Below are 16,350 nucleotides of genomic sequence, written 5' to 3' on the forward strand. Positions count from 1 at the left end.
AATTTTTATAAAAACCAGAAAATCCCTTTAAGGGTTTGCTGATGAATAAACACAACTGGAAGGTTTGTTGGTTTCCCTTTAAAATCCAGAAAACACCAGGATGACTGACAGATAATTGGATTTTTTTTTATATTTTCCAGGGATTGGTCAGTGATGTTGTAGGGTTATGGTGTTAATACAACCAGTTGAGTATTTCACAGCATCCCAGACCTCTGTCATAACCAGACACGATACAGGGGCAGGCACATGAAGGAACAGGAGCCGACTAGCGAGGCACAGACACTGCGAGCTGATGGCTAATCATCACCTCTAGCTGCCATGTCTACTGAGCGAGGACCAGGGGAGGGGAAGAAGAGCAGGTGACAAGATAAAGAGAACATCTTACTTTGATGAGGTTAAGTCTGTCATACTGAAATGAAAACACAGAGAAAATTAGAGGCAAACACTTTACAGAAGGCAGAATTATCACACAGCAAGAGGATGATGCCCGAGACAGGGCGGCCTCATCCCTGGGTCACTTATCGCTATAGACATCTATTTACACAAATAAGCAAAATGTAGCAAAAGATGGCTACCAAAACTAGGCCCTTATGTGGAAAATGGATCTAATATTCTGCTCTTCTACTATATAATTGTCTAAGGGGTACTTCCGTCTTTCTGTCTGTCTGTCTTTCGGTCTGTCCTTCTGTCTGTCACGGATTTTAATTGGTAGCGGCCTCTGTCTGTCATGGAATCCAAGTCGCTGATTGGTCTCGCCAGCTGCATGTCATGGCTGCCGTGACCAATCAGCGACAGCCACAATCCGATTAGACACAGACTACTCCCCTGCAGTCAGTGCCCGGCGCCCGCTCCATACTCCCCGCAGTCACCGCTCACACAGGGTTAATGCCAGCGGTAACGGATCGCGTTATGCCACGGGTAACTCACTCCTTTACAGCCGCTATTAACCCTGTATGCAGCGTCAATAGTAAAAACATCTAATGTTAAAAATAATTTTAAAAAATATAAAATCATTATATACTCACCTACGCCGCCTTTCCCGCTCCATGCAAGCGGCAGGTTCCGGTGGCAAGGATCTTCCATGACGAGAAGGACCTTCCATGATGTCACGATCATGTGACCACAACGTCATCACAGGTCCTGCGCGAGGACCTGCCATGATGTCACGGTCATGTGACCGCGACGTCATCACACCCTGGGACCGGAAGCTGCCGCCAGCACCGCACACAGGCGCCAGAACTACAAGGGTACCCTCGGAAGGTGAGTATATGTTTATTTTTTATTTTGTAACCCGTGACATACGTGGCTGGAAAATATACTACGTAGCTGGGCAATATACTACGTGACTGGCCAATATAGTACGTGGCTGGGCAATATACTACGTGCCTCTGTGCTGTATACTACGTCGCTGGGCAATATACTACGTGGCTCTGTGCTGTATACTACGTCGCTGTGCAATATACTACGTGGCTCTGTGCTGTATACTACGTCGCTGTGCAATACACTACGTGGCTTTGTGCTGTATACTACGTCGCTGTGCAATATACTACGTGGCTCTGTGCTGTATACTACGTCGCTGTGCAATATACTACGTGGCTTTGTGCTGTATACTACGTCGCTGTGCAATATACTACGTGGCTCTGTGCTGTATACTACGTCGCTGTGCAATATACTACGTGGCTCTGTGCTGTATACTACGTCGCTGGGCAATATACTACGTGGCTCTGTGCTGTATACTACGTCGCTGTGCAATATACTACGTGGCTCTGTGCTGTATACTACGTCGCTGTGCAATACACTACGTGGCTCTGTACTGGAAATAGAACAGCGCTGATTAAAGCATGGCGCCCTCTTGTGGCCACCTCCACTACACAAAACTGTTTTGTAAACTCGGTAATTGCTGATGATGACAGCTAAGTGGCTAAACGAGAGCATAGACTAAAAAGCTGGGCTGGATTTCTGATGGTGGAGATAACACACGCAGATATGTGCTGAATGCAACATACAAAACTGCACAATGTATACAGTAAAATTATATCAGCTTCACACAACATCAGGTGCCAAATTAATGTGACATATTGACAGCATTACTCCAGTCACTGTATAGTCCACATCATTGTGAGAGGAGGGAGATTATTTGGCCATTTACAGCCCTTACTGGGGTTGTTGGCCATCTTTAGTGGGTAATCTGGATAGTTATGCACACATATTATTTATTTATATTTAACATTTTGGTATAATAATTCAGCCGCTCAGATGACAAACAAGCAAAATATTTGTTCAATAGGTGATCGGCTCATTAATGCGGTCATAAAAATCATTGATGTCTGCAGCATATCGCCCGATTTAGTAAAAGACACACGCCATATGGGGACAGAACGAGTGTACTAATGATTGCTCTTCAATTTGTATCTAGTCTATCAGCACTTATCAAATGGACAAAATCAGGATAAGGATAGCCGGTCCGTGGAGCTCTCCGTCATACTCCATACTCAGCAGATCACTCCTGACTCCGCCATATACAGGAGCGTCCTCACTAACCCTGCACCGTCTGATGACTGCGACTGCAGGGGGGATATCACTTCTGTGGTCCAATAAGCTGCTGCATGAGATGTAAATGCCGATTACCCCGATATCTGCTGATAAATAATATTTCTCCATGTGGCAGCTTATCTTTAATTTCCAAATATATGAGGGATCTAATGGTGAAAATTTCTTCCAATATGCAATACAATTATTTTTTGCAGTTTTCTAATGCAGGAGGGAAAGTTACTATTCAATTCTTTGTTAAGGAAATACAACATTTTTTTTTTATTATTAGTAGTGGACATTTTCTTAGTTGTAAAAGACATTCGGCTACTTTGGATGATTTAGGTCTATTGGTTCACTTGACCCCCTACGCTTTCAAAAAAAGATGAAAACACACAAAAAGGGAAACAATGCAAGCCATAAAAAAAAATGATACTGCAATTTTTATTTTGTATATAGACACAACATATGGTAATTTAAAAACATTTTTTTTTTTAAAGGAATACCAACAAGTAATGAAAAAATGGGGAATAGCTGCTGATAATCGTAATAGTAGGTATTCTGCCAAAAGGAAAGTATCTGGATACCATACCGAATATGAGTAATCAAAACCAGCAGTTTTTATATAAAATAATAAGAATAACACAGAAATAAATGTAGTATTATACCTAAGTGGGTGAACACGATAACAACCCAATCACATGTAACTGTGGTAAGAAATAAAGTGTTCTATAGTGCTGGGCCTAAGAAGGCCTCCTACATGACAGATTGAGCATAACTAAAGTTCAATAAACAATTCATGTAAATGATATCTAAAAATGGGTCCAATAGTAGAGGCAATGTGTTAGCAGGGTCCCACCATGCCTGACGCACGTTTCACAGAGGATGCTTTGTCCAAGAGTGGGGACACAAACAGTGTCCGGGTAGACGCATGCGCTCAAAAAAAGTATAAGTGGCAGGCTGCAATCGTGCGGCTGCCAAGCGTCACGACCCACAAAATATTCAATTGCTCACGTGGTAAGCCTCACGTACATAGCATGTTACGTGCTCAGAATCACAGACACGTGACGCATCTCGCAGCCGCCGGGTTACCAGGCAACCAAATTGTATATAAAGTACATAATTAAGGGGACTAATACCGTCACATTAATTGATGGAGTAAAAGGTAATTATTATGGTTTATCAGCATATATAAAAAGTATCATAGGTAATAAAAAGGCGTGCTCCTGTGATATATAATATTAATTCAGATAGGCAAGGATGATTAAATAGATTGATAAAATTAACAATTGGTGATTAATTGTAAATGCATAATACTTTTCAAACAACAAATATTAATAAATAATAAATTAGTAAACAAATATTGAATAACACCAAATAAAACCAAAGCAATTATGTATAAATAAGTGAACATTACATATATATGCTACAGACAAAACCTTACTCATACACACACATGGAAACAAATAGTACACAAATGTATATAACGATATATAACTATATATAACTATACACATATATACACAGTGGGGAAAATAAGTACGGTATGTGATACATTGCAGATTATGCAAGCTTTCCCATCTACAAAGAATGGAGAGGTCTGTAATATTTATTGTAGGCACACTTCACCTGTGAGAGACAGAATCTAAAAAAAAATACAGAAAATCACATTGTAGAATTTTTACATAATTAATTTGCATTTTACTGCATGAAATAAGTATTTGATTCAATAGAAAAACAGAACTTAATATTTGGTCCAGAAACCTTTGTTTGTAATTACAGAGGTCAGACTTTTCCTGTGGTTCTTGACCAGGTTTGCACACAGTGCAGCAGGGATTTTGGCGCCCTCCTCCATACAGATATTCTCCAGATATTTCAGGTTTCGGGGCAGTCGCTGGGTAACTGAGTTTCAGCTCCTTCCAAAGATTTTCTATTGGGTTCAGGTCTAGAGACTGGCTAGACCACTCCAGGACCTTGAAATGCTTCTTACGGAGGCACTCCTTAGTAGCCCTGGCTGTGTGTTTCGGGTCATTGTCATGGTGGAAGACCCAGCCACGACCCATCGTCAATGCTCTTACTGAGGGAAATAATCTTAATAATAATAATAATAATAATAATAATCTTTATTTTTATATAGCGCTAACATATTCCGCAGCGCTTTATAGTTTATACACATTATCATCGCTGACCCCGATGGGGCTCACAATCTAAATGAGGGTAGGAGGTTGTTGGCCAAAATCTTGTGATATAGGACCCCATCCTCCCTTCAATATGGTGCAGTCATTCTGTCCCCTTTGCAGAAAGGCACTCCCAAAGTATGAAGTTTCCCCCACTATGCTTCATGGTTTGGATGGTGTTCTTGGTGTTGTACTCATCCTTCTTCTTCCTCCAAACACGGCGAGTGGAGCTGATACGAAAAAGTTCTATTTTGGTCTCATCTGACCACATGACTTTCTCTCATGCTTCCTCTGGATCATCCAGATGGTCGTTGGTGAACTTCAAATGGGCTTGGATTTTTTTATAAAGGCAGTAAGATTTATCCTAACCCACAATTTTTTATGCTTATGGAGGTGCTGTATTTACAGTTCCAGGGCACAGCTATGGGGACGTCCTGTGCGCCCTCATATGCCAGTTTGTTCCTGGGGCTGTGTGAGTGAATGCTATTTCAAACCTAACCCCTCCAATTTAATAACAAAATTGCCTTTTGGGCCAGATACATAGATGACATACTTATGATTTTGCAAGGGACAAGGAATGAGCTTGATGTCTTCTTTGGTGAACTTAATACGAACAATTCGAACATGAAGTTGAAATACAAAGCCAGTACACAAGGCATCATATTTCTTGATCTCTTAATTCAGGTGGACAATCATGTTAACATCCAAACTGATCTTTTTCGTAAGAGCACCGCTGCGAATACAGTGTTACATGCAATTTTCGAGCACCCCAAGCATCTAAACAAAAACATCCCAGTGGGACAGTTCTTGCACGCCAAAAGGATTTGCTCCAATGAGCAGCTTTTTGAGAAACAAGCCAAAGACCTACAAACTCAATTCACCGACAGAGGATACAGTAAAAGGACCACATGTCAGGCATATACAAGGGCATCATGCCATAAAAGATCTGATCTACTCAAATACAAGAAATCTGGAAAAGACACCCCACTAAAGGTATGGTGTATATTTGACTTCAATTCACATAGTGATGAACTGAAGAAAGCAGTAGAGAAATATTGGTCGGTACTATAATTGGACAAATCATTGTCCAATCATATCACCCCATTTCCAGTTATAACATATGGCGGATGAAACACCGCAGCAATATTCAATTCTAAAGGCTCAAAATGGGGAAGTTTTACTTGTGGCAAATATGTGGCATGTTTCAACATTACAACTAGTAAAGATTTCTCAGATTCCAATGTGCAAAAAACATACTCTATCACACACCATATTGATTGTGTAATGAAAGCAGTAGTGTATTGTGCCACTTGCCCATGTGGTCCATTGTATATTGGCATGATTTCTAGAGAATTTCGAAGAAGAGTTTGTGAACACGTATTGGATATCAAGAACTACATATAAGACGACTTTTCTGCTCTAAGACTTATTCCCGGCCACTTCAATTTTGAATTACCATAACAGCTTTGTACCCTTTCTACCAATATAAATAGTCCTCTAATGTGAATATATATATACTACATGTAAGCAATAAAATACTTTTGGGCTATTTTATACTATTTACCGTATGTATTCTACCTTAATGTTATTAATAAAGATATTTTAAGTGTATGTTGTTTAGTGTGATTGTTGTCATTATTTTTTTGGCTTTCTTTATTTAGGTTTCCCTTTTGGATTGGCCCTTCCGGGATTTTTCATTGCGCATACTGGATTGGGTTACAATTAATGGCAAAAAAAAAAACAAACCGTAATATCGGGAATTAACATTGAACCCATCTTTTTAAAAATATATTTTTAACAATATTGTTGATGCCCCCTTTTGATTTTTCATAGTTTAACAAACATTTTCTCTCCCATACTATACTTCCCTATTCTTTCCCTTCTCCCATTCTTGGATCCACACCTGGCCTCAATCTAGTGACTTTTCCTTTTTTTTTTATTATCATTTATATGTTATATCACAAAGCACTACTTTAACTTTATAAAAAAAAAATCTGTTTCACTTTTCTTTTCTCATTATTGGGTGTTTTTTTATTCTATTCTTTATTTTAATTTTCGTTTTATTATTTTCACATCATTGCAACACTTTGTTATCTCTGTTATTCTGACCCGAACTTTATACACTATTTGGTCTTTGTGTTCACTTTTGCTTTCAATTCTTCAACATGTAATCTTGGTACCTACTATTTATTGTTTGCATCTGTTATTCACAATTACACTTTCTGATTTGTTCCTGTATAATCGTATTCTCAGTATGGTGTGTATGTATATATGAGCCCATAAATACAGTTGTGTGAAAAACTTGCCCCTTCCTGATTTCCTATTCTTTCCCATGTTTATCACACTTAAATATTTCAGATCAATATGTCACTCTCCTCAAGGAGAAACCTTACCTCTTAGACCCCAGTCCATAGCCTCTCACCTAGCCAAATCAGTTCTCGTGCTTCGCACTGATGAGGGCCAACAGCCCGAAACATTGTGTCTGCGAATTGAGATACTGATTTGGCGCTTATCCTAAGTCATATTGCAAGACTCGTTAAAGGGTTGATTGTGACTTGAAGGATCGTGACCTACTTCCAATTGGTGGCGCTATAGAGTTCAAGTCCTCTTTTTCTCTGAACAGGCAATTTGCATATCAGATCAATAAACAAATGTAAATATTACACAAAGATAAGATAGTTAATTTATATTTTAAAGGGAGGGGGGCGTAATCACTTTTTCACAAAGGGCTCTGTAGGTTTGGATTTCTTTTTTGCTTAATAATAAAGACCTTCATTTAGAAACTGTATTTTCTGTTTACTTGTGTTATCTTTGTCTAGTATTTACATTTATTTATTGATCTGATATGCAAATTGCCTGTTCAGAGAAAAAGAGGACTTGAACTCTATAGCGCCACCTATTGGAAGTAGCGATCATACAAGGACAAACTTATATTTCTATACTATTTATTTCCATGTATGTATGATTATGGTTTTGTCCATAGCATATAAAAGGTCATGTTCACTTATTTATACACTACCCCTTTGATTTTATTTGGTGTTCTTCAATACTTATTTACTAATCTATTATTATTTACTAATATTTCTCATTGTAAAAATATTATGCATTTGCAATTGATCACTGATTGATAAAATAAACAATCTACTTAAGCGTCCTTGTTGATAAAGGTATAGCAAGAATAATTATTATGGTTTAACTCCATCAATTAATGTGCCCGGTATTGGCCCCCATGTTTTCATTACCTGTGGCGTTACATTCTTTTTAATTTGTTTTAAATTATGTTTTCTGTTTGTACAAAATAAAAATTGAAGTATGATTTTATATGGCTTGCATTGTTTTCTTTATTTTGGTTTTATTTTGATGTTTTTCTTAATTAATGCATACTAGCCCCCCAAATTGTTAGTTTAGGTGGTTTGTTTGTTTTTTTCAAAAAAGGTGGACAACAGCATCAGAATGAAAAAAAAAGAAGAAAAAATAGCGTCTTTTGTTTGTCAAAGACAGACATATACCAAAATTTGCAACTTCAGTTCACCAGTTCACCAAAACAATATATCTCCCCCCAAGTGTCTAATTTCTGAGTCAGGTGCCTGATATATATATATATATATATATATATATATAGATATATATATATATATAGATATATATATATACACTCACCGGCCACTTTATTAGGTACACCTGTCCAACTTCTTGTTAACACTTAATTTCTAATCAGCCAATCACATGGCGGCAACTCAGTGCATTTAGGCATGTAGACATGGTCAAGACAATCTCCTGCAGTTCAAACCGAGCATCAGTATGGGGAAGAAAGGTGATTTGAGTGCCTTTGAATGTGGCATGGTTGTTGGTGCCAGAAGGGCTGGTCTGAGTATTTCAGAAACTGCTGATCTACACATCAGACTCTCGCCGAACCATCGAAACCTTCAAAAAGAATCTGAAGACCCACCTCTTCCGACAAGCCTACAACCTGCAGTAACCACCGATCGACCAAACCGCTGCATGACCAGCTCTACCCTCACCTACTGTATTCTCACCCATCCCTTGTAGATTGTGAGCCTTCGCAGGCAGGGTCCTCTCTCCTACTGTACCAGTTATGACTTGTATTGTTCAAGATTATTGTACTTGTTATTATGTATACCCCTCCTCACTTGTAAAGCGCCATGGAATAAATGGCGCTATAACAATAAATAATAATAATAATAATAATAATCTACTGGGATTTTCACGCACAACCATCTCTAGGGTTTACAGAGAATGGTCCGAAAAAGAAAAAAAATCCAGTGAGCGGCAGTTCTGTGGGCGGAAATGCCTTGTTGATGCCAGAGGTCAGAGGAGAATGGGCAGACTGGTTCGAGCTGATAGAAAGGCAACAGTGACTCAAATCGCCACCCGTTACAACCAAGGTAGGCCTAAGAGCATCTCTGAACGCACAGTGCGTCGAACTTTGAGGCAGATGGGCTACAGCAGCAGAAGACCACACCGGGTACCACTCCTTTCAGCTAAGAACAGGAAACTGAGGCTACAATTTGTACAAGCTCATTGAAATTGGACAGTAGAAGATTGGAAAAACGTTGCTTGGTCTGATGAGTCTCGATTTCTGCTGCGACATTCGGATGGTAGGGTCAGAATTTGGCGTAAACAACATGAAAGCATGGATCCATCCTGCCTTGTATGGAGCATCTTTGGGATGTGCAGCCGACAAATCTGCGGCAACTGTGTGATGCCATCATGTCAATATGGACCAAAATCTCTGAGGAATGCTTCCAGCACCTTGTTGAATCTATGCCACGAAGAATTGAGGCAGTTCTGAAGGCAAAAGGGGGTCCAACCCGTTACTAGCATGGTGTACCTAATAAAGTGGCCAGTGAGTGTATATATAGATATATATATATATATATATATATATATATATATATATATATACACATATATATATATGTATGTATATATTAAGGTCCCATGAGGAACTAGGTGCTGGGTACAAGAAGAATTGCTAAAGAGCCATAACAGGTGATTCTGTACCAGAGGTGTTGGAAGAATCCACATTCTTTAGACTTAAAGGGATATTCTAATCGCCAGGATCCTATCCCAATATGTAGTATGTATAATAATAATATTAGCAAATACCTCCCATTAGAAATGTAGTATACTTTTTTTTTTTATTCGCTATGTCACTTTCCTCATGTACAAGCATTGCAGGACCTTAGGTATCCATGGTTACATCCACTGATGGTGGCAGTTACGCTACGTTCACATTTGCGTTGTGCGCCGCAGCGTCGGCGCCGCAGCGCACAACGCAAACAAAAACGCAGCAAAACGCATGCACAACGCTGCGTTTTGCGCCGCATGCGTCCTTTTTTTAATTGATTTTGGACGCAGCAAAAATGCAACTTGCTGCGTCCTCTGCGCCCAGACGCGGGCGCCGCAGCGACGCATGCGGCGCAAAACGCAAGTGCGACGCATGTCCATGCGCCCCCATGTTAAATATAGGGGCGCATGACGCATGCGGCGACGCTGCGGCGCCCGACGCTGCGGCGCACACCGCAAATGTGAACGTAGCCTTAGCTACTTGCTAGTGGTTGTAATCATGGATACCTAAGGTCCTGCAATGCCTGCACATGAAGAAAGAAATATGGCAAATAAAAAAAATTCTATTACATTTCTAATTGGAGGTATTTGCTAATATTATAATTACACTTACTACATTTTGTGAGAGGATCTTGGAGATGGGAGTACTCCTTTAAAATGGCTTTGGAAGTAGATTTCACAATACAAACTGCATATATTATCAGATCAGCCTCTTATGCCTAATGAGGCTGGTGTACTTTCATGTGATAATCCATGTCAGACTGGAGATACAAAATTGATACTGAGATAAGAATTTAGAGGTGGGCTAAAAATGCAATAAAGAAGGGAGAGGGGGGACTTTGAAAAAGGATTATACAGCCATTGTGGCATGGATTTCAAAGTCAGTACATTAGCTTCATCAGGTCTAAGAAATCTATTTAATAATGAATGCACCTGATATTCTGAAATCTGGTGACAGATCTGCTTTAAATTTGGAAGACAACAAACAAGATATCTGAACGTGAAGTCAGAGATTGGAGCAGTCCTGTTCGAGCTTTCAGCAAATTTTGCTTCTAGCAATCCTTACTTGATCCACGCTCACAGAACATAAGGCATAAACAATGTTCAATAAAGAATATTTTTTTTTCCCAAAGCTGATCATCTCGTGTCTCATCTCGGGAGATCGGAGCCAAGAGCTGAGATCTTGGGCTACTTTTATATTTACTTGCTGTTTTCTCTTAAATGTTACCATAATTCTGCCCATGATCCGCACCTCTATAGAGAGTGACTCAGATTTCTGGGGATACTAAATAGAAAATCTACCTATCCTTGCATTGATACTGAGCCACTTTTCCGTTCAGGGTTATGAGAAAGCTGGGTGAGGTTCCCAGCAGGAGTCATACACTTGGCCTTCAGACAAGAGCTGAATAGAGTCAGCAGAGTATAACATTTATCCACTTGACACAAGAGGACAGCTCAAGGACTTCGATGTACTGGAGATTTGGGAGATTTTAAAGGGGAAAGCTCTTTAATGACACGGTCTTAGGCGGCTGCACGGTGCACTCAGCTTTTTCAGTGATATTGCTCTTCTCAGTAATCTACAAGCTTCAGCACAGAAATATGGACCAAAACTACAATCCGAAATTGTAAACTACAACTTCCAGCAATTCGGCTTCATCCATGATATGAGGGCTCTGATGATCTGTCGCTATAATGGCAGTGACCTTGGGGATCGTTGCACGGTTATGCCGCTTGGGAGGTGACACAATGTCACAAGTGTTTGGTTCCAGGATAGGATGTCGAGTCTTGGCTCCGGTCTCTGGCTTCTGCTCATACACACAAGACTCGGGGATGGTTGCATGTTTATTGGCAGTAATTCGGAGGCAACTGGTGATGACAACCTCTTGACTGCGGCTCACTGACTTGTAGTTGTGAGATAAAGCGAGGCTTCCTGGAACACGGCTGATACACACCAGAGAATATGAGATCCGGATGGCTTCTTTACAGCTTGCCTTATGCCACCATCTAATGCAGGGTATTATTATTTCTTTATATTCTCAGCAGAGCGGCCACTTGGGGCTCGTCCCAGATACCATCTAATCATATTGAGCACAGATTGTACACCGTGATAACTTATTATCCGCACCTTAAAGAAGTAGTTATCAGGAATAGTAGCTATCGATACACTCACAAGGGGTGTCCACAGAAATAATACGGACCCCATACACCCCCTTAGTGAAAATAAATAGATATGGTGAAAGAAGCTCTTTATAGGAGATAAACAAACAAGGTTATATATTACCAAACACTGAGGGTCCGTCCATTAGCGGGGAGGGGACTAATGTTCAAGTGCAGATTAACCAGACCCAGGCCACTTGACCGATGCAGGAAGGCCAGGTACAGGGTTGAAGCCTAGCCCCGGAGGTCCTGTTTGCCTGCACCTGGCTAGCTATGTCTAGAGCCCGGCCCGGCTCATGTGACCGGAGAGCGTTCATCCAACACTCATCCGATCTCACACAATGCACTTTCCTCACATAACAAGAAAATATCAGAATTTCTACTTTAGCTTTGGTTGCGAATGGAGAATAAAACCTCAAGTATACTGAAGTCAATGTAACACAGGTACTAAAGAGAATGTGTAAAATTACAATTTATATTTAATTCCTCTAATTATTTTTAGAACTCACTGTATTCTGTATAGTGGGCAGCAGTCTGAGCTCTGACTAAACTCTAGGACCTTTCTTTACTACCTAAACATTTCTGTAATATCCAGAAAAGCTCGGTGCTGGATAAAGCGCTCGGTGATCGGCACCGTCATGTTCTGACATTTTACTATGATCATGGAAAGCTGAACATAAAGAAGATGGGACCACAGTCCTGAGATTATCGATAGTGGTCACTGCGTAGAAAGATGGCTTTGGTCTACTGCCTCCATGCTCAGAAAAGACTCCTGAGGACCAGTGGCATGGAAAGCAACAGCTTAAAGGGGTTCTCCTATAAAGAGCATTTATTATTTATCCATAGAATAGGTGATAATTGTATGATCTCTGAGGATTTGGGTACTGAGGCTCCTGACAATCCCAAGAATGGAGTAGTAGTGAACATGTCTGACTACCGCTCGTATGGACATCAAGAAGACTGGTGGCCGTTCACAACAGTAACGCTCACACACGAGACTTTCAGAGCCCTGTTCCCTTGATCAGAAGTGATCCAAATGCTCAGACCACTAGCAATTATACATTAATCAGCTAACCTGTGAAATGGTGACCAATATTGTTTTATGGGACAACCCCTTTAAAAAGTCGTAATTAAAAAATAGAAATGATCATGTAAACTTTACAATTTTGCACAACATAGCTGCATTGCTGTCCGGCACAATGATGATGTGGAGTGACATTAACCTTTCACTACCCATAGAGTGTGAATCAACAGATGCACAACCCGTCCACACAGGAGACTAAGCAGCAGAACTTGCACAGTAGCCTAGGTCGAATTGCAAAAAAACATATAGGTGTGTGACAAGAAAGGAAATGGTGGTGGGTAAAGTGTGAGAATACACATCTCTAAAAATAAGGATGACAAAAGTTATATGACAGATCCTTCACTGATAGATGCTGAGTCTTTGAGGAAAAGACAGCTTGGCCTAAAATAGAGGTGATTCCTCTATCTGCAGACACGCTGGTGTAATTTGCAGAGTTTATCGTCCCCTATAGAGACAGAAGCTATAACTACTGCCCGACAGATGGGTGCTCCGAACACAGGAGCAGACGGGACACTGGAGCACTGTCCATGGTCACATTCTGCTTATATGTTGCTTCCTGGATATGGTCTCATACATGGGACAGAAGATATAGTAGAAGAGTCGCTATCCAGACCCTCATTCAGATTCGGCAGTCACAGTGCTTGAAATGCATATGTTTACAACCATAGAGGCCCAAAGTTAGATGCCCGTCACCAACAGACAGAGGCCTGTTGCTATAAGTAAGGAACGAGTGGCCATAAGTAAAGAAATGTGATTAACAGCAAGGGAAACCCTGGCTAACAGCAAGTGGACCTTGGCCACAGGTGGGCAAAAGTCCACAGCCCATAGGCACAGGGCTAGTGGCCATAAGTTAGGGGACTGTGACCATTTTTGCTCTGACGTGCTCATCCTTGTGATTTGTATTGCTATTTACACTAAAAGAAAAGTGAAGTTATCACATTCTGGTCAAATAAAAAGTAATCTGATAAAATACAAACCCAAATTTCATTTTAGACATGGGAGAAGAAAAAATGTAGGTAAAAATCAGTTAAAAAATAGAATAATATGGAAATTTTACTTTGGTTTTGTTTCCCATATGTAATAGTGCATGAAACAAAAAAAGTCCTGAAATAAAAAGCATCACGTCCATCTCAACAAGTATACATGGGGACGACCCTTACAAAAGTGTTGACAGAGCTAAAAAAAAACAACTGAATCTGCGCGGCCTGCTCCAAAAGAACCAAGGGGATCAAAATCCTCATAAAAGCAGCAAAATATCTGATCGGATGAAATGGGAATGGAGGAGACCGAACTCACAGGACAGATGGATACAGCCCGACAGCCTCTATAATCCAGTACTAATTGCGGAAACGTCATAAATTATCACCACCGAAGTCCACAGTCAGATTTAGTAACAATTAGTGAAGTGTTTTCGGATCCCGGCTCAGATCTTTGCACATATGTGAGAATCAAGATGCAGCAAGGTTTAATTTCAATTAAATAACTAAAACAAAAATAGATTTACTTTCAGTCCTATGTGAAAAAAAAATCTAAAAAATAAAAATCTAAAAAAGCAACACATTTTGTTATTCCAAGATGTAAACCCAGCTCTGCTATACTGCTCACATGAAACCAAGCAAACGACTAACCACACTAATAAGGAGGGGGATTAGACATATATCTGCTGTCTCTGTACAGCTATTAACCCTTTCTCTACCGCAAGATCTTCCCATATAACAAACAGCACATTCTTAGCTCCAGAAACCCTCCGGTCTACGGGACTTGTTTTTTTGGCATCCTCACAGGCAGCATGTACCTTGGAGTTCTTGCCACCGCTGCGACCCGACTGAGAGGATCCACTCCGCTGCACTCCTGGTTCTGGGGTTGGAGGTGATTTGTCTGATGAATGGTCCGAGCTTTTCTCCACCATGACTTCTCCTTCACTCTGTTGGGGTGTCGGAGAGCGGGAGCGCTTGCGCAGGATGGGAGAGCAGGCAGGCGAGCTTCGGTTCGAGTTACTTGCCGTGCTAAGGTGAATAGAAAACATGGTTAAAACAGCAAAAAATGATTCATCTGTTACATATCCAACCTCATATAGTTCCCTAGTTTTCTGTACATGAGGCCTTGTGATGGGAAATAAAAAGTTCTGCAACTTCCTAATAAACTTTGTTTCAACATCTCACCATATTTAAGGCCTAGTCCTGTCTTCAAGGCACAGGGTTTACTACAATTGTATCCAGTCTTGACTATAATATGACCACACACATCTAGAAAACAAAAAACTGTCAAATCCAGGGTTTGCTACAATTAAAGGGTAAGAGCATCGCCCATCCCGTTTTTCCACAAAAATCAGGCCTAGGACTACAGATAAAATCTCGGCTCACCTACCCGTCTATGTGGTTCTGTTCTGGTGGCCCACTGGTCTTCTTGCTTTCTCTGTTGATGGGGACAACACGAGACCGCTGCAGCCATTTGCTCAATGCTTTGGGCACGTCAGTGGTCCTGCACCTTCCCCATCAGAAGAGGAATCATTCAGACAGGGGGTCCACTACAGACTACAGAGAGGCAGAAGGATTGCCAGGGGAGTTTAGATTTTTTTTTTTTAAAGATATATTCCTGGATTATAGTGCAATAAGGGTTGTCTCACTATAAAAGGGTTAAAAGCAAACCCTTAGCTCTCAGCAAGCAGAGATGACTCAATTAAGACATTTCAGCTTCTGGACGTCAAGATTTTTTCCATTTACTGACAGCAAGATCTTGGTAATGGTGAGGAATTTACACATCATTCATTTAGAAAGTTGTAAAACTTCATTATACAACATTAAAAGCTTAACTTATATAAAACTGCAAAACGCCTTTCAAGTTTACATACAATATACAGCGGAATATTTTGCCAACTAGAGAATACTAGAAAGTAAAGGCTATAGTTAAATGTGTCTACAAAGTGCAGCAGTAGCTGAGCAATTATAGTTATCAGTGTAGGAAAGCAGAAGCAGAGACCCTGAATCCAGCGTCCTCTGAGCAGATCACTGGGTCGGACCAATGACTAACAATGGTGCAGGAACAGAGGGATCTAAAGGCGAGCAGCGCACAGACAAGCATCAGGAGAAACCATAAACACAGAGAAAGCCACAGAGCAGCAAACAGAAGGCGCCGCAAGCATGGAGAAGAGCGCAGCGACCTGCAAGCCATGGGCTTAGGAGGCGGCCTTGATACATGCATGATAAAAGGAAGAGACATGTCTCGGGGAGTGGGTGCCAACATGGAGATATTAATTCCTTGCTTGTGAGCTAGGAGGAAAGAAAATGACACAGGTCAAGGAAAAGAATGTGC

The 16,350-nt window shown here is 40.6% G+C and overlaps 1 protein-coding gene across 10 annotated transcripts in view; it reads right to left on the reverse strand.

Moving 5' to 3' along the window:
• Positions 1 to 16,350, reverse strand: part of GRAMD1B (GRAM domain containing 1B) — a 212,961-nt gene that overhangs the window by 82,576 nt on the left and 114,035 nt on the right. For 6 of the 10 annotated variants that reach the window (XM_077249616.1, XM_077249617.1, XM_077249626.1 and 3 more), the window contains 2 exons: positions 14,834 to 15,044; positions 386 to 409 (listed from right to left, as the gene is read on the reverse strand). In XM_077249616.1, coding sequence (XP_077105731.1) covers positions 386 to 409; positions 14,834 to 15,044 — 235 coding nt within the window. The remainder of the gene's footprint in view (positions 1 to 385; positions 410 to 14,833; positions 15,045 to 16,350) is intronic. The other 4 variants (XM_077249618.1, XM_077249623.1, XM_077249622.1 and 1 more) reach the window with 1 other exon arrangement.

This window comes from Ranitomeya variabilis, chromosome 4 (assembly GCF_051348905.1).
Source record: "Ranitomeya variabilis isolate aRanVar5 chromosome 4, aRanVar5.hap1, whole genome shotgun sequence".
Classification (NCBI taxonomy): Eukaryota; Metazoa; Chordata; class Amphibia; order Anura; family Dendrobatidae; genus Ranitomeya; species Ranitomeya variabilis.